General features: G+C 32.2%; 1 protein-coding gene across 1 annotated transcript in view; it reads left to right on the forward strand.

The window, feature by feature from the left end:
- Window positions 1–20,504, forward strand: part of LOC145295646 (protein SHQ1 homolog) — a 71,709-nt gene that overhangs the window by 15,148 nt on the left and 36,057 nt on the right. Inside the window, exons 2-5 of the mRNA XM_080141484.1 lie at window positions 12,232–12,319; window positions 13,551–13,618; window positions 17,965–18,023; window positions 20,183–20,311. Of these exons, the coding sequence (XP_079997610.1) occupies window positions 12,245–12,319; window positions 13,551–13,618; window positions 17,965–18,023; window positions 20,183–20,311 (331 nt within the window). The 5' untranslated portion in view covers window positions 12,232–12,244. The remainder of the gene's footprint in view (window positions 1–12,231; window positions 12,320–13,550; window positions 13,619–17,964; window positions 18,024–20,182; window positions 20,312–20,504) is intronic.

Raw genomic sequence — 20,504 nt, forward strand, 5'->3', positions numbered from 1 at the left:
GAAACAGATGAATTCATTGTAAGAACGAAAAACCAGATGCAATTAAATGACAAGTTAAAGAAAGACTGAAAAATTTTGCCATTTTCGATTTGCTCACAGACTTTATTGTATGCAGACAGTCGTCATACCGACCACACTGCAAAAGAGAGTGCTAAAAGAATTCCATAGTGGTCATCCAGACATATCCAGAATGAAGGTCTTGATGCACGGATATACATATTGGCCTAATATGGACTGGGATATCGAAAAAATGGTAAGAGAGTGTCAACGGTGTCAGCTAGCAGCAAAGGCACCACCTGTGGCCAAAGACGGATGCACCATGAATGCGGTTACACATTGACTATGCAGGTTCGTTGAATGGACATTATTCTTAGCTTTACAAAATCGACGGAAGTGTTTAAGTGTAAACATCCGACATTGACTAGTACTATAGATACATTAAGATGTTTCTCCAGTCGTTTTGGAGTACCTAAAGCAATTGTCATTGACAATGGCACCCAATTTACCAGCAAAGAGTTTGAAGAATTCTGCAAGGCCCTATCCATTGAACATTTAACAACTGCAATATACCATCCAAGGTTAAACAACCTCGCAGAGAGATTTGTTGATACGTCCAAAAGAGCTTTAAGAAAACACCAAGACATGGACACTGATGAGAAGAGTCTTAAAATTTTTTGTCTGTATACAGGATCACTCCTAACCCAAACACGAATGCCGGTTTGTCACAAGCTGAACTAATGTTCGCACGGAAAATCAGATCCGTATTTGACAGGATTTTACCAAATGCAACCAAGACAGCAGCAACAAGAGAAAATCACTCGACAAGGTCCTACAAACCTGGTGACAAAATATTCTTCTTGAACTATAGGACTGGGAAAAGCTTTTGGGAGGAGAGGATGATTATGAAAAGAATTGCGGACATGCTATATTTCGGTAAGAAGTAGTAAATTTGACTGTCGCAGGCATATGAATCAGCTAAGACTTCAACACACTGATGACTACAAACAGGCAGAAGATAATGAACTGCCCTTAGAGGTATTGTATGACTCTTTTAATATTCCTCTGCCCATAGCACAACCTACTCCGAGAGTAGTATCTTCTACTTCAGGTCAAAGAGTACCAGTTTTACCACCAGCTCCATCCCTCAAATGGTGTTGAGGAGAAAAAGTACAAGGATGAAAAGAAAAGTTAACCGACTGAGCCCCAGACCTAAAAACAAACGGTATTAAGCAAAATTCTCCAAGGAGAAATTGGCTTGGGGGAGGTGTTATGTGGAGATAGGTAACCAACCCGGAACATTCTACATCAGGAACCGAGTCACCGGTTTTCACTAGACGCTTGTAAAAAACAGAGACTTCTCCCTGAACATTAACAAGCTGTATTTGTCTCTATGTAAATACGTAAATAAACTTCTCTTTCAGTAATCAAACCACAGTGTATATTTATTTATTCCTTTCACAGAATACTTTATCTTTGATTGTCCGTATAATAGGCCACCTTAGGACATATCACATTCCCATCTAGTGGAAGAGTTGTGGAGACGGCGTGAGAAAGGACACGCATTTCCACGACGAATTATTAAAAGCATAAGACAACAATACACTTTTGAAGAAATGTTTAATTTTCAAAGTTGTTTTATTTTGTATATATAAATTTATATTTTGTTACGTGGTTCGTTACTTCAGATTTTATTTTGTTCATTTTTCTATCAAGACAATAATACACTTTCTAAAAATTGTTTCATTTTTTTTTCTGTTAAATAAATCATTATGAATATATAAAAATGTACATTTTGTTCGTTTACTTTATTTAATCAAGTGCTTACTTCCAATATTAAAATATTTTTTATATTAATTATTTTTTTTTTATTTTAAAACATTAATAATTTTTATTTTTATTTTAAAACTAATAATTCGTAATATTTGTGATTTGACGCTGTAAAATACTGATGTGACCCTTCTAGAGTTGTCAAACTTTGCCAGGACTTAACAGCAAGACTACTGGTATTAAATATGAAGAATTACTTCGAAAATTCTTTTAAAATTACCACATATAAGTTTTCGGGGGCACTGAAAACGAAAATAACGTTTAAAATTACCGCAAATGAATATTTTTCAAAATATGAAGCACTGTTAGTTTAAAAAAAGTGGGAGATCACTTTTCTGTAATAATTTAACGTAAAATGAGCACCCACTTTGTGGCCACCATTTTTTGGTGGGAGGGAGAGACTTTCTTGCCACTCTCGGAAAATCCTTTAAAATTACCACTAAGATATGAAGAAATGCACCCGCTTTATGGCCACCTTTTAGTGGGGGTGAGGGGGATTTATGTTTTTTGTTCTTTTTTTGGAGGGGGTGGGGAGGTGTATAGATTTTAATAGGCGCTTCTACAGTTTAATTAACTGTTTTTCCATAAGTAACGCGCCAATATTAACTGAGCAGAACAGCTTCCATAAGTAACTCACTGACATTAACCGAGCAGAAAAACCGTTTAATATTTCACAAAAATTCTGTTTACATTTGGTGGGAGGCGATAGAGGAGCAGAGGGTGTTGTCACAAATGCCACAAACCCCTCCCCCGCCCCTACAAGTTCTATAATTGAATATCCCCCTCCAAAAAAGAACAAAAAACATGAATCAGTAGCCTCCCCTCCTCCCCAAGAAAAAGGTGGCCATAAAGTGGGTGCATTTCTTCATATCTTGGAAACTACTTGTTTCCTGGAGTTTTAAACGTTAGTGGTAATTTTAAAGGATTTTCCGAGGGTGGAAAGAAAGTCCCCCCCCCCTTTCTAATGGTGGCCATAAAGTGGGTGCTCATTCTACATTAAATTATTATAGAAAAGTAATCCACTGTTTTGAAACTAACAGTGCTTCATATCTTGGAAACTACTCGTTTGCCGTAATTTTAAACGTTATTTCTGTTTTCAGCGCCCCCGAAAACCCATAAAAGTGGTAATTTTAAAGGAATTTTCGAGGATGAAGTAATTCTTCATATTTACCAAAATATTTTTGGTAAAACTTTCGTTCCATTTTAATCTTTTTTTTTTTATTGTGTCCCCCCACCTCCAAAATGAAACTAATTGGAAGAATCACATTCGACAATCATACTTTTTATATATAAAAAAATGAAAGTTTTTTTTTTTTTTTTTTTTACGAAAATAAAATTTTATTAACAAAAACGAAATAATTTAATTTTTAAATGAAAAAAAGTCAAATTGGTATAGTTTTTTGGTATTTTTTTTACATATCCAACTCACCATTCACATTGGAAATGTTGACTTTTATAGGTTTTAGGGTATGTTTACAAAGACTAAACACCTCAACCTCCCCATGTTAAGAACAGCTTTCGGAATAGGCACCCCCAACCTCCCCATGTTAAGAACGGCTTTCAGAATAAACACCCTCCAAACTTGTCAGCATGCCCGAAAACCTATAAAAGTTGACATGTAATGTAAAATGTACCAAATTTAAAATGGAACGAAATTTAAATTTCCGTTCCATTTTTATGACAACCGTAAAACAGAGCATTCTCCGCAAGTTTTACCGAGACATGTTATTTGTTAACTTTTTGCAATTTTTTCATAGTGGTAAGAAAATGGTGATCAATTTGTATTGATATTTAATGATGGAATGAATCCGTAAGTAATCGGGTTTGGTTAAAGTAAAAAATAAAAGGGTATGATTTGGCAGATTATATGGCAACAATTACTGTTTCATAAAATACGAATTTTTATTCAATTGAATGTCTAAATCTATTAGAGGAGTTTCCATTATTATCATTAAAGTTATTTGTATTTCTAATTACATCTTTAATGTTATCTTTCCAATAATTATTGATTGGAATTTATTTGATGAGTTTTGATTATTCTGACTTTACTCTCATTTTGATTAACTGGATATTGCTTGTCTGATTTGCAGAAATTGTATTCCATAGGATATTGGGACAGTATTCAGGAGAAACATCACTCTTTCAAAGAGTGATATCAACTCTTAATGTAAAGAATCTGCTTGCAAAGATCTGGTACACTGACTTTTAAAATGCATTTCCTCAACACAACCAATGAAAATAAATTCCTCTTTCATCTTTTGATTGCAGAAGTTCCCCTCTGAACCAAAGTATCATAGGTTTGCAACGGCAGATGCCATATACAAATTTATTATGTCTAGGCTATTAGTCACTATCTTATGTAACTTTAGAATGACATTTTAGACACAGTTAGTTGTTATAATAAAATCTTACATTTCATCCTTGGAGCAACAACATCACAATCACAAATATCTTTAGAGGAAGTAGTTCCTATTTTTCCCCTCTAAATATCAAATCCTCCTACCACTCCTAGTCAACACAGAGAGGAAATATACACATTATATATTGTGCTTGCACCCTTTGCAACTGGATCATAAACTCATAGACATAACATAATCTTTCCTTTTTTCGATTCAAAAATAATAAAGCTTCCCCAGACTAATTCCGCTCATTCCGATTGGCTGAGCTCTGACCATTCCTATATGCCAGATTAATGGTCTTTGCATGCTAAATGAACGCTAATGTACTATTCAAATATGGCGTCGCAATGATACCTACTTTTGCCTTCTGAGTAAATTGCTGTGTTCATTTTCTTACATTTTATGGCATCAGTTTGTATTTCCTCTCTCTCTTTCTCTCTCCCTCCCTATCCTTCTCTCTATATATTCTTCCCAACTCTTTCTCTCTCGCTCGCTTTTTACATTTCTTTTTATGCTGAAGAATAAAAAATATTTCACGGCGATGCCTAAGAAAAGCAACAAACATTTAATTCCTCTCTCGCTCGCTCACTACATTTGTTCCAGTAATTTTTTTTTTTCAAACATATTTATGTTTTTTTTGTTTTTTTTAGATGTACTTTATTTAAATATACTTTATTTAAATCTGTGCAATCTGTCATGTTCATCCCTGACTTAAAAATAAATGTTTATATATAAAAATATATAAAAATACATAAACATTTTTTATCAATTGATTTTTTTATTTTTTAATCACATATCTTTTCAAATAACTATTTATTGAAGTTAATATGTTATATATGTTGTCAGACTGGTTAGATATTTAAAAAATATATTTATTTACAGAAACATGAAAAGAAAACAAAGAATGTGTCACATCTTTTTACAGTTTTAGCAGTTTCAAAAAGATGGATATGCAACAGAAAATAGTTTAACAGTTTTAAAATCTGAATATTTCACATGTGTTAAAAAACATTAAATTGAAACAACATAAGTATGAATCCATTAGATGATATTGCCAAAACATTTATTTCTAAATTAGCAACGATCATAATAGCTTGCGCAGGTTTAAAAAAAAGTATATTTAAATAAAGTACATTTTTAAAAAAAATGTAACTATATTTGCAAAAACAAAACGTAAATATGTTTGAAAAAATATTAACAAAAAATATCTTAATATTTTGCCCCAAAATATATAAGTAAGCAGTTTTGAAGAATTATAGATGTATTGTCCATTTTGGGCTTCAATACTTCAATTGACAGACCTGCGGGTGTGTTTACAAGTTATGGTCTGGTTTTATGCACAATTACCGATATTTTTTTTTTTTTTTTTTTACACCGATTACTTATGCTACAGTTTTAACGTTAATTTCATTACATTATTTGTTATATACGTGTGTTTTCACCAATTTTGAATTTAGTGGAGTATTTTATTTAATTTTCTTTTCCGCACTGATTCTTGAGATTGCCACACATTATCTTTTTTGGGAGGGGGAGATTTTTACATTGGGTCCACCTTCACAATTTTCTTTAGAATAATGACTTTTATTGGTTTTGAACTATGAACTATACTAATTAAGAAAATTTCATTCAAATTTTGCAGATAGAAATACCTAGAGATATAAAGACTTGTATTATGCTCTGTAATTCACTGGCTGCCAGGTTTGTACGCACATGTGATAATCAAATCTACTTCTTTCCTAACAACACTGCCCCCCCCCCCTTTTTTTTAACATTTGCAGGTGGATATACTGACAACGATTATCATTGTTAAATTTGGGGGAATTATCTATGCACCTATGACATGGCTACATATGAAATTGTTACAAGAGAGTGACATAACGCTGATTAGAGAATGTTCCTTAGACATACATATGTACGGAGCACCTTTTGCATAATCTGCAAGTACTTTGTGGAGATGATTGTTGCAGGAAGAATCATACCTGCTATATCAGAAGGCAACTTTGGGTTTTTGGTGGCAATGTAAAGGGCCACCAAATCTGCATTTTTCTTTGTTTTTTCTTTTTGATTATAATACCTTCAAGAAGTGCTGCCACATTAATACCAATAATAAAACAATATTTGTGGTAAATCATATCAAACTGTTGGCATACACACAATATTCTATTGGTATTTTTTTTATTATCGCACATGTTGTAGATTATTGAAAAATAAAAACTGGATTCTACTTCTTAAGCGAATTACATGCAAACGGCCTGAAAAAATGTCTCCAAAAAAAATTTGTTTTCGCCATTGATCGCTCCCATGGCGTTTTTTTTTTTTTTTTTTTTTTAGATAATGTTTAAACATGAAAGCATATGTTAACTGAGATTTATCAACCTATTTGTGTTTCCACTATTTTTAAGATGTGAAATATAGGAACATGAAATTCTGTGGGAATGATCACCAAAATCATTTATACACGTCATAGGAGAGCCATAGTTGGGATTCATTAAAACATAGTTATACTTGCATCAGCATACGTTGAAATTGGAATGATACATCGACAAGTTATATAGGTCTTTCTGCAAGGAAAACATGCACATTTATATCTCCATTTTTCTTTAATACAAGTTAATATTTGAAATGACTGCATGTAACAAATTTTACATTAATAAGTATTTGAAAAAGAAATTTATCAAAATTACTGGATTCGCCATTAAATGAGCATGAAAAGGGTGGATATGCCATAAAATAAAACTGCTATTGAATCTGAATTATAGAAAATTATTCTTAAAATTGGAGCAAATTTTGATCCTAACACATTTTTAAACCCTTCCTCTTTTTAAACCTTATTGAAAGTTGAAAAATAAGGTAATTTTATTTTTAAATGATTATTATAATTACTTTATTAAAAAAAAAAACCCTTTAATTTATTACTTTATATGTTGATGTTAAATTTCTGGATTTTTTTGTTTTACAAGAATAACTTTTGTTCTACTTTGTCAATCTTCATGCTTTATCATTTTTCACATTCACATTTTATTCCTACCCTGCTATTACACCATGACCTTTTTGACTTGACGTGCCAAATTATATGATTCAGCATGTTTGAATGCCTGGGTGTTAAATTACCATATAATAAATCTATTTATGAAGAGTAAAGTGTCTGGAGAGAATATTTCTGTTGAAACATGTCTATAATGTTTTAACCTGTCCAATCATATACTTGGTTCAAAAATCTGATGGATTAAATGACATTTAAAAAAAGTCGATGCACTTGGAAATTGTACTTGCAAACCTAATCTGACCAATGAAATAATATTTTGGACGCCTAAACAACTTCATGTGAATGTGCCTCCTTCTGCTTAAGAATCTGGCAGTTTGTTTTGGCCATTAGAAGAATTTCCTCTTAATTGAAATAAATATTTTATTCGTTTTATTCTGTTTTTCCTGTCTTGTATTTGTCAAATGGATGCTGTTGCTGACTATGGAATGACGATACCAAGTTAAAATCCTATCATACCAGTTGTGCTCACTTATGTGGTTGTATTGTTAGAAAATGTTTGACATCTTTCTCTCCCTGGCTCTGGGTAAAAAATAGCAACTTGTTTTCACATTGAGTGTTGATAAAATCGTTTTTTTATGAGGTATGTAATAATTAGAATAAGAATTCTACCAGAATTATTCAACATTCATAATTACTTGAAAGATTCATATATGCTTTTGCTTTTAAACACAGAATATTTCCAAAAATGTTTGTAGTTTTTCTTTTTGTATTTGACTTTTTGAATTGTAACAACACTTTTTTTTCCTGTTTTCCAATTCTCAATAAAAATGAGAATGTATATTAACAAATTTTCATTCAAGTAAAAATTATTAAACATCTACATTTTTTTAAATGCAGGAAATGCTGTTAATATTTTTACTTGTCATCAGAAACGTTACTTTCTCCCATTTTTTTTTTTTTTTTTTTTTTTTTTGGAATACAAGATTTTTTATTTCATAATGACTTCTGACAGAAATATAGAAATGTTTTCTTGTTGATTTTTTTTTTAAATGAATATAAATTGTTTGTATCTAAGTAATAAAATGATCAATCTAGCAATTCATGGTCAAATGTAACTTTTTAAAATTTTTTTAAATATTATAATTTGAAACAATGTTTTTCATTTAACAGCATTACTTGTATGAAGCATTAGTCTGTGCTGCACTGAAACAACCTCTGCATGAATACAATGTTATCCACAGATTTCATATCATCGTTGTTTAACTATAAGTAATTTACGTGATTAAAATATGATTTATTCATAAATAGTGGATTGCAAATTGATTAAAGGTAAATAAGTCACAAATTTTATAAGTCGCCAAAGTATATTTGCTTTAAAACAATTTATGAAAATAGTGACAGAAAATTGCGTCCCTGCAGAGGGTTTTTTTGTGCAACACGAATATAGGCACAGGTTCTTTTTTTATGCATTGACTTCCTGCAGTAAAAAGTATGTAAATGTACTTGTAATCTTTAGACAAAGCATTTTTTTCTCTTTACCTTAGTGACAAATCTGTGCTAAGTTTATGTTTCAATGTAAGTAGTTTATGTGATTAAAATAGGATTTGTAACATTGCTAGTGTTGGTGGGACAAAAAAAATCCACATGGACAAAATTTTATTTGTGCAGAGGTCGTATTTTGCCACACAGACTTAGGGTTATGTTGTTTTTTTTTTTTCATACGGCACTCCTGTACGAGGTAAATAAATACATTTAAAAGTATGAAGCACAATAATGAGCTGCCAAATGTAGAAGATTGCAAAAATAAATATTATTTGTAAACGCTTCCTCCCAACATCAGTCATGCTCTAAAAAGAATGAAGAAAGAAGATAAATATTTGAAATTGCCCAGACGAAACCAACTTTTTGTTTGGTATGTTCTATTTACATAAAAAGTGGGAAGATTCTGAAATCCTTGTTCTTTACAATCTTTAGTTTTATTGAGAGAAAAAAGAACACAACTTTCTCCTCAAATAAAGACAATTTTAACTTACAACTTTCTCATGAAAAAAATTATATCTACTTATAAAAAAAATAGTAATTTGACATAAAGATATACGGTGTCTTTTTTTTTATTGTATTTGTTGAAAAGTTCTTTTCAGTTTGATACTAGTTCATTTTCATTCATTTTTTTCTGGTTGTTTACATATTTTTGCATCAGTCAGTTTTTTTCTAGTTCAAAAACTGTACTAGTGCAAAATATTGTAATTAATTTTTTAAAATGAAATATTTGTGTAATTAAGTTCAAAATATTTTATTTAAAATTTAACTTATAAATAAATGTTATTTTCTAGTTTAGTGATAACTTAAACATAATTTGTTATCTTCGCTGATAGAGAAGCTGAAATACTTTTTGTTTGAGACAATTAACAAAAAAAAGAAATTGATAATATAATTTAGCTCACTTCTATTGACATTTTAGAATATCTGACATTCAATCTGATATTCCTGTATTGCACACTAAGGTAGAAAGTTTGACTGTGTTGTGAGTTTAAAAGATGAAATAGTCATGTCATTTATTATATAAATCTCACCTGTCTGTTTAAATGTATGTATGTACGTCTGCCTTCAGAGGTGAATGGATTTTCACAAGATTGGTATTGAAAAATTGGCTAAAAACATTAATTCCTTCACCCTCAACTGGGCATTTTTCTACAAGGAGGGGTCACTTTTTTCACTGATATTTTCGAAAGTCATCCTCTCTTTTCGATTGACTAGCCTTAATTTAAAGCTTTGCTACTTCCGGTTTGGCGAGAGATGCAATTGCAAAGACCTCATATTTTTTTTTTTTTCACGTTCTTTTCCTCCTTCGCGGTACAGGTTCAAGCCTGTCTGCCTACTACCACTTTTTTTTTGCTCAACACACACCTCCAAACACCCGGGCAACACCAAGCACTAAGGGTAGTTTTTCATAAATATCAGAGTATCAATTCAAAGTAAGGGGACAAGTTTACCAACACAGATATCTTATTGAACAGTTATTTTTAGAGATGATATTCATTGAAATCTTTAAATGTTTGATAAGTCAATTCTAGTGTTTGTAAAAAACTAAAAGCAGGTGAAAGTTGGCGCTACCTTCTCTTTGAAAGGTTTATTTAGGAGAGCCTGGGAGGATGGATAAGATTTATAATAAATATGGAATGAGGATGAACTGAATGCAGAATTTTTCATGAGTACTTAAGGTAATTATGGTCGAGATTTGCATATCAATAAAGAGGTTGTTTATTTTCCTATACTGTCTGAATTATAAAAAGAGTTAATTTTTTTATAAACTTCATTTGCCTAATCTTTATCGGAGATGAATTGTTTAATTTATCAATATTCCACATTGATAATTTTCTGTAATTCTACTTATTCCCTCCTCTCTTACTATCTACGAATGTTAAAAGGAACATTAAAGGTTTGTGTGACTGGATAGAGTACTGGGCACGCAAGTTGCACAATTTCTATAAATACAACTCTCTATCATTCCTTTCTTCATGTAGCTGTGATAAATATACATGAAGCCTTTTTTATTTACTATTAATCAAATATTTAGCAAAATCAAAAGTCAAATAATGTATAGCATAACCATAAATTAAAAAAAAAATTTAAAAAAAAAAAAAGTAAGCATGACTAATTTTTCCCAATTATTTTTCTAAACATTCCACTTGACGATGCCAGGTAAACGCAGTTAATGCATGAATACTAAAAGAAAAAATAAACATATTTTTATCCTGGCCTGAACATCAAAATAAAATTTTTTATCAATTTTTATGAGGGTCGTTCCAAAAGTAATGCCTCCTATTTTTTTATTCTGCCCAAATGGATCAGAAGGAATTGCAAATTACATTGTGATGACTAAACTTATGCATTCATGATCTGAAAGTTTCATCTTTTTGTTGCAAATATTGACTGTGTGAGACTCTAAGAAAGCAACCCTTGTCATGGACGTAGAGAAGTAGAGATGCATCATTGAATTCCTCCGTATAGTTAGGAGATAGGTTTACTGATTTCAGAGTAGTGACAAAAAGCGTTCCAAACGTCTATGCAAAGCCACCATCCCAGAAAACACTGTGTTCCTCGACCAACTCATCCGTGCTCATCAACAGATAATGGTGAATGAAATTTGTGTAGAGTTGAATGTGGGTCAGGGTTAGGGTCAGTGCAAAAGCGAGGATACAACAAAGTGTGTGCTAGGTATGTTCCATGAATGCTCACGCAGGATCAAAACGACCGCTGACAGGATGTCTGTCAAGACTAGTTGAATCAGTACGATGCTGAATGTGATGGATTCTTGGACCACATCATCACTGGTGACGAGACTTGGTGTCATCACTATGAGCTGAAGTCCAAACGAAGTCTATGGAATGGCATTACTCACTCACACTCCCCAGCAAAGAAGCTCAAGATGCTGACGTCTGCAGGCAAAGTAATATGCACCGTCTTCTGGGACAGGAAGGGCGTCATCCTCCTGGATTTCTTGGACCAGGGTTAGTTGTCAACTCTAACTGTTACGTTGAAATGTTGACAAAGCTGAAAGCCCAGATTGCTTGTGTAAAGCCTGAGAAAAGGGAACCATTCCATTTGCAATAGGACAACACCAGGCCACACACAAATTTGAAGACCACAGAATGTGTGACAAAGTTCTGCTGGACAGTGCTGTCTCACCCACAGTATGGTCCAGACTAGTTTGGACCTCTTAAGCAGGCAGTATTTCCCTAACAACACCATAATCACAACCATGAAAAAATGGACTGCCTTGGTAAGCACTAACTTTTATGACTGATGCATCAAGGCTCTCATTCATTGCTGGCAAAAGTGTATTGAGAATAGTAGTGACTATGTAGAAAAATAAATTCTAGAGCACAAAAGTCACTCGTTTTAATGGTATGACCACTGTCTTCATAGCTTTTCTACTTTTTGAGTTAAAATTACTTTTGAAACGACCATTGTATGTCTGCAATTATTAATGATACATTTTTATGTTTTTATTTTCAGAAAATATTCAGCAATGATAACTCCACGTTTTGAATTGTCACAGGATGAAAAGTTCCTTTATATAAAAATTGATGCTTTACTTGCTAAGGTACGTAGTTGGCTGTTCTTGATTAGTTTTCTATATAAGAAATCTTTTGTTTAGGTAACTTTTATGGTTGACCTTGAATGCCCAAGAGGTATTTATTTCTAACCATCTTTTTATATTAAGCCTAACATTGTCACATTTAGCCCCCCCCCCCAGGAAGTAAATAACAGCTTAGTCACTGGTTAGAAACTTTCTTGCATAGAGATTGTTTATGGTGAGAATCATCTGCCACAGAAGAGTTCATCATAACTCTCTGGATTTATCATTGATTCATACACAAAGATCATAATTATGCTTAAATTACATTTTTGTCTTTATTGTTTCAAGGAGCAAGAGGGCAATGTAACTTAGGCTACAAGCAAAGGCATATCTCACACTGGCAAAGCCCATTCCCCCCCCCCCTATACATTATATCAAAAGTTACATTTAACTGTACACACTTGTGAGCATCTTTGCAACACATTTTGGCTGACATGTCTGATTCTATTGATAGCCATTTCCATTAATAGTTGTTAGCTTTCTACTTGTCGCTCTAAATGTGACATACTGTAACACTAGGCTTCTATTAGAATACTGTAATAACAGTGTAGAGAGTCACAACAATAAGCACCCACAGTTGGCGTGTGCCCTCTGTAGAGAAGCACTGACACTCTAACCTAAAACCTATCCGATACAAAAAATATGAAAATAAGAAGATTAATGCAAATTTAGGTGCTATTGTAGTTTGAGGTAGCAGCATAAAAAGACGTTTTTTATTTTTTTTCATGACCGTGATATCTCATTCATATGAGTTTGTTGTCAGTTGGGTAAAAGAAGACGACGAAAAGAAAAATATGATGGCTACTTGGATGAAGAAGCGAGTGAGTTGTGGAAGAGAAAAGTCTCTTGTGCTGACCAAGTACAATGCTGAGAGTTAAAGAGTTTCAATCTATTTTTTCTTTCTCTGCTTTCACATTTTCTCTATATTTATGTAAATAAAACCAAATGTGTGAGGGCTTTCAAAGATATCTGACAAGAATGATGAAAGCTATTCCAATCAAATGTAAAGAGGAATTCCTGTCTTTACAAGAAGATATGTTAATCGGATCTAACAACTTGGAATCATTATTGGACAAAAAATTTTCTATTAATAGATATAAATTTTGAAATTTGTTTCGACAAAAAACTTTCTTTGATGCAAAACTTTTTCTGCTTTTTTTTTTTTAATCTTGAACTTTTGTTTTATTTTGAACAGATTTCAGACACTGAAGTTTTTGTTGATGAAGATGAATTTTGCTTTTATTCGACTCCTTACTATCTCCGGTAAGTGACCATTTAATAATCTGTTGGGGGGGGGGGGGCTTCATCATTTTATTCATGTGGCAGCTATTCAAATTTTTTCATTGTTTTGTACCTTTAAATTAGTGATGGTATACTTATTGTTGAAATCGCTCTTCTTCCTCTCTCCTTTGCCTGCTCACATTCACCGCCATAATAAATGTAGAAGTATCATATGTTTACTATAACTTTTACCTTCCAATTATTACTCTCTCATTTGATATGACTAACATTCAACCTTAACACTCACTTATGTTAGCCATTTTGACATCCTCACCCATTACTACTTAGTGATGGGAAGAGGGGAAGGCACAGATAACGAAAAACAAAAATAAAAAAAAGTTTCTTTTAAAACTTATCTCTCCATGGAAGTATTGAATACAGTGGTGCTTCATAGCCAGCAGCTTCACTCTTAGATCTAGGCCAATGGCATCATCAGGAGGATACCATACCAGCCAGTCTCAGAGCTTTATCCTCAACTCCTAACCCGACTGGTACTGCAACTCCCTTCCATGTTAGAATTTCCATATTTGCTCTAGTGTTGACTATTGTTCTTTTGTTGCATATATTTTCATCCGTGTGATCTTATATTGATGTTTTTCATAGTTTCATTAATGAGCATCAAATTCTATTTAATTCAGCTAGGTTCATCCCTTTTCAGTCACAACCAAAGTGATCCCTTTCTGTTATTCTTCTTGCTTCTTTTTCTTTAAAATCCAGATCGATTTTTGATTAGGTGCAGAAAACTTTTTTCAAATTAACCTCTATTCCAACATAGTAATATTTTACCTTGCATCCATTGTCTTTGCACTCTTCACTCTTTTTGGTCTTTACCCATCATCTATTTCATGCGCTTTCGCTTGTAACATTTTTACTTCATGACTTGATTTGTCTATTTAATCTTAGTCGACATTTTGACAAAATGTGGTTCATTGTTTCTTTTTGCCCGCACTTAGCTTTACCCTAACCCTGCTCTTCTCCCAGAATGTTAAATTTGCTGGTGAATAAAGTACATCCTAAGTCGATTTTTATCATCCCATGCTCTTTCCAATTAATCTTCCTCCCTATCATTATCAACTTCAATTGAAAACACTGTTCTTATGCATTTCTTTTGCATTACTCTGTACCAACTTTGTTTCCCATTCTTTTTTCATACTCTTTCACCTCTCCTTCTTTTTTGCATTTCACTATTTTTCTATCTGAATTTTTGGCAGATTTTCCTTGATCTTTCCATCTTTAAAATATCTAAATGTCATCACTACTCTAACTTTTCTGGCTTCATATTCTTCCTCTAATGCAAAAGATAACTTGAGTGGAACCACACGTCTGTATAGTGCTGATGTTAGCATTTTTGCTAAACCTAGATATTTTCGGTTGTAACATCTTTTTATTCCTTTTCATGTTCTTCTGTGTTGATCCACTCTCAATTTTTTCTTTTCCTTTTTTTCATTTCATGGATCCTTGTTTTCAAAATGTCCTCCCTTTATTATTCTTATTCTTTTCTATTTCTCTAACCCGAATTGTTTTTCTTCTGCTTTTATATATTATCTCTGCTAATTTTCCCAGTTTTCCTTCGTTGTTTCTTTCATTTTTCCACTAGCTTATTTACTTCTTTATCAAATTTCTTAAAAAGGTGATTAAAACTTTAAAACGTCATCCTTGTTTTGCATTTAACTGTTTCCTTATTTCGATTCAGCAAGGTTTTCTTCCCACTATGATTTGAATCCGATTGAATTATCCCTAACGTTTCACAATCCATTAACCTGCACTGCTGAGCATCTTTGCTATTTTACACTTCTTCCCATAGTGAATTCTGATACCTCAAAAATGATCCAATGCCTTTCCATTACATGTCATTATCATTATTTCTGTTCCAAGTCCTTTTTCCATGTTATCTGTCTATATTGGTACCTTATTTTTCTCTGTTCCTGGAATTTTGATAGCCTTTTATTATTTTTACTTTGTGTTGCAATCATTATCCCGCATCCGAGGAGGAAATTCATTGATTCTCAGTGTCCTGTCATGCATGTGAAATGTCTTTTTGCTTTGTCTCTCATCTTCTGGGTTGTCTTTTAACATTCCTTACATATCCTTTACATTTTGAACAATACCTGTTCACATGATATTTTTATATATAAGCTTCTGGGTTTGACCTTTACTCCTGATCTGAAATGGAACATGTACATCAAGTCTGTTGCCAAGATCGTTGGGAAAATGGTGGGATCCTTCTACCGCTCCAGAAGATATCTAACTACTGATGCAATTCTCTATCTGTATAAAAGCCAGGTACGTCCAAGGATGGAGTACTGCTACCACATCTGGGCATGAGCTGCTAAAAACAGCCTATCCTGCCTTGACAGAGTACAAAATAGACTTCGTGGCTTAGTGGGGATGCCCTTTTCTCTTCCCTGCAACCTTTCTCCCACAGAAGTGACGTTGCGAGCCTGTCTTATTGTTATTTCCATGACAAGTGCCGTCTGAGCTCCAATGCGGTCGACATCTGGAAGGTGAATAAAACTATAAAACCAATTCATCGTTTTGGAGTGATTGAATCTTTGTCCAAACATGTTCCATCTCGCCTTCAAGACACGAGATGAATTCAGATGGACCAACACCGACGACGCATGAAGGTATGTCCAAATAATACATGTACCACACACACACACACACACACACACACACACACACAATGGCATATGAACGAATAGACTGAGCAACTAGACGATCACACAAGGTTAACCCTGATTAGATATAACACGCGACGTTCCCCCTTATTAGATAAATACACAACACCGTCTACCTGAAACCACTGTCAATAATTTTCTCCACTCTTTATCTGTGCCTAAATCAAAACGTAGATTCCATGAACAAAGCTTCTTTCTTAGAAGTGCACACCTGTGAAACGCTTCCGTTTGCCTGTTTCCCACTTGACTACAACTTGGATGTCTTCAAGTCCAACATAAACAAATTCCTGATGAACCGCCCCCTTAAGTAAGACATTTTATCAAATCTCCAATATTAACAATTACTACGATACTATCCCATTGATTACTGTACACGCAATAACCCTTATCCCCGAGTGGCTTCCAGGCCTTGATAAGTGGTCACCACCATGTAAAAAGAAACAAAAAAAAAAACTTCACCATCCACACATATTTTCTCTGCATCTGATTTCTCATCCATCTCCATTGGCTTAACTAATTTGTGTGCAACCTACATGTAATTCAACTGCACTTATTGTGTACCCAATGCTTATTAAACCACAGAAAATAAAGTTACACTCAACTGCTTTTCCATAAACTGAGCAGATGGACATTTTGTGGGAGGCTTTCCAACACTACAATCATTGACCATCACTTTGGTCTTGATAACATTCACTCTCAGACTGTCACTTAATTTATCCAAATCTTAACATGTGGATCTTCCATTGTATCACAGAGAAGCATTAAATCATTGTCATACAACATCTGTTCTAAACAAACCATATGAAAATCCCTGGACAATACTTCTAAGACACAAATGAAAATCAACAAATTCAATACAGAATCCTGATGTACTCCTACTTTAACATTAACACCGTCACTAAATGTTCTGTTAATTTTAACCCTCTATCAAAAGCTCTCTTCAAATCCATAAAAATCAAAATACAGGTTCTTTTTACCAAGGTTGCATTTATCTCAAAATATATATAATGTCAGTGGTATTTTGCTTAGGCATAAAACCAAACTGCATTTAATTTATGCTTATCTGAGTTGTCAATTATTCTGTAAACTATATTCAACAATCAACTTTCAACGTCTGTAATTACATCTGCAGCTCTTCCTTTAGCCTTGTAACAGTTCACATTTGGATGGAACAATCCCTTTCTGATCTGATTTGTTAAGTCTTGAGTCATCTCAATACCTCTATTTCATCCTTCAGTATTTCTGCAACAACACCTTACCCTTACCTTTCTTCTCATACAATTTCTTTCTCAATTCTTATGATTGAACCAGATCCAGCTTCTGCAACTTTGAAATGTTTTCAGTTCTATGAAAACTCAGTATTCAATCAATCTCTTATTTGAAAGCATCTCTCTTGTCCTCTTCATTCTTAGCTAATGTCTCATTGTCATTCTGAATGCACTTCTTTTCAACAATATTCATATTTGTATTTGCTATCTGTTTAGCTACCCTGAATACTTAATTCATTTGCTCAGCCTCCAGCTTTGCTTTGAAGATGACTCTTTTTGCTGAAATCTTTACCAGCTGATATCTAATATCCTTATTCACAAGACACATTTTCCAGTTTTGTTTGATGCATTTTTCAAGTTTTTAATTTTTTTTACTTAGATTACATTTACCTGGCAGTATTGTTGAAAATGGTGAAGAGCAGTGTACATACAATGAAGGTAAGTTGCTGTTGTGTGTAAATTGTTGATAATTTGAAATGCCATTTTAATCTTCACGCTAAACATCATACATTTTATAAGAACTAATAGTTTTTTTTCTCTTTAAACAGCTATCCAACAATTAAAAAAACAAAACCTTCCATATAAATAAAATGTTTTTAGATTTAATAAAATAGGCAAGAAAAATAAAACGGAAAATCTTTTTTATTGAAATAATCCACTGAATCAGAGAAATAGAAAAAAAGTGTTTTAAGCAAATGAAAATTAACAAAAAAAAAAAAAAATGGTGCAAAGAAGTGGAAGTTTCAACTCTAAATAGTATTCTTTAAAAAGTAAAATATGAAAAGTTGGGTTCATAAAATTGTTTTACTTTTTATTTTCCAATTGGCATCGATTCTTTGTCTATTTTTGACAATTGAGAGATATTCTTCTCTGATCAAGGTCCATGGAAAGAAAATTTTCTAGTTTGCCTTTTTAATTTTTTACCTATCTATACAATATTTGTGCTTATCTCAGCAATGCTGCTAATATGATAAATAAAAAGAATTCATTCTAACTATAGATAGTAGCTTTCCTTATAAAGAAGATAGTAGCTTTCCTTATAAAGAAGATAGTAGCTTTCCTTATAAAGAAGATAGTAGCTTTCCTTATAAAGAAGATAGTAGCTTTCCTTATAAAGAAGATAGTAGCTTTCCTTATAAAGAAGATAGTAGCTTTCCTTATAAAGAAGATAGTAGCTTTCCTTATAAAGAAGATAGTAGCTTTCCTTATGTAAAGAAGAAGTAGGTGACAACTGATTTTATATTTTTCAAGTTAATTACAAAAGTTTTAGCTAAAAATGGGGTTGTATAGTCTGACAGTATAAGGCCTTCGTAATATGTCAATATTTGTTTATTTTTCAGGTGGGGTGGGGGCATACTTCCACCAGGCAACGCCGGTACATGGGTCCTGTTAGTTTATAATAATAGAATAGGGAAAAAACTAAAATGAATGTTTAAAAATCCTACTTAATTAAAATATTGTAAACATTCAATTTTATATACCAATATGTTTGTAAAATTGAATATGTTAATGTTGAATGCAACTTACAAGAAACAATTCATATCTGTATTAATAAATCTGAGACAAGGCAATGTTGGGCATATACAGCTTTTGGTTCTTGTCCAGAATTCCCTAATTAAAACAACAAATATAAAGAAAAATCTGTATGATGTACGTACCCATGACAAAATAAAAATATATTAAAAAATCACATAAATTGATCCAGCAGTTTTATAAAGAAAATCATTTTTAAGTAATTAATGATAATTTGTAAGTATTACAACAAAATCTTACCAGTTTGAATTATTGTTGAGTTACCTTCCTTGTTTCTTTGCATTTTTTTCAAAATGGCAGGTAAGATAAAATTTGATTTTATTATTTAGAAATAAACTATTGAATCAATTTACATAAGTTTTGAAATGTGATATTTTCATGACAAATATTTTAAAAATCTATATGATGTATGTACCCATGAGGGTACATACATCATATAGAGTTTAAAAATATTTATTTTTAATATAGCAAAAATTCTGCACAAGAACTCAGTCATTTTAGTATAAAATGATGAAGAGTTTAAATATATGATGTTCTATTTCATAATATTCGTTAAGAATTAGTAATATAGACTGGCATGTGTTATCATTTGAACAACAGATGTGACACACACATTGGAAAGAATAAGACTAAAGAAAAAACTGTGGGATGACAAAGACGTTTAATTTATTAACAGTTTGTCTAAGAAGACATGTATTACATAAATAGTAAACTAAACAAAGAGCATAATTCTTCTCAAGAGGAAGAGAAAATATTTTGTTTGAATTTTATGCTGCAGAGGTAAAATGGAACTCTTGTGCCAGATGTAGCCTCTTGTATTACAATCAATAATATATAATCAATGAAAATAACTTTATCATTTACAATTCTTATATTTCTAAAATATTTGGAAGATGCAAAGAAATTGCTACCTTGAATTTTCACGTGAAGCCATTTATATATATATATATATATATATATATATATATATATATATATAAAATAATTTCTAGATGTAATTTATATTCAATCTATTATTTTGTTTTTATCATCAAGAGTAATTAAATATATTTTTTTCTTCAAAGGTGCATTCTCTCTAAAATTTTCCAAAAAGGTCCATGGCAAATTCTTTGACGGTTTAGACATGCTTACAAGTTTGCTCACCCCAAAGGGGAAAACGCATGCAAAGGCCCCTGTCATTGAAGTTATCTCGAGTAAGTAAAAAATAAAATCATTTTTTCTTGTTTCTCTATTTACTGATTTATAAATAATGATTTATTTGTGACTCTGTTAAATTGACATAATATACAATTGAGTTTCTCATCTTCTAGAAAACTGTACATACATAAGCAAATAGAAGAACCAATGATATAATTTGTTATTAAATTATTTCAATTGGTAAAAATT

This window comes from Euprymna scolopes, chromosome 2, assembly GCF_053919585.1.
Source record: "Euprymna scolopes isolate OS-2025 chromosome 2, ASM5391958v1, whole genome shotgun sequence".
Lineage (NCBI taxonomy): Eukaryota > Metazoa > Mollusca > Cephalopoda > Sepiida > Sepiolidae > Euprymna > Euprymna scolopes.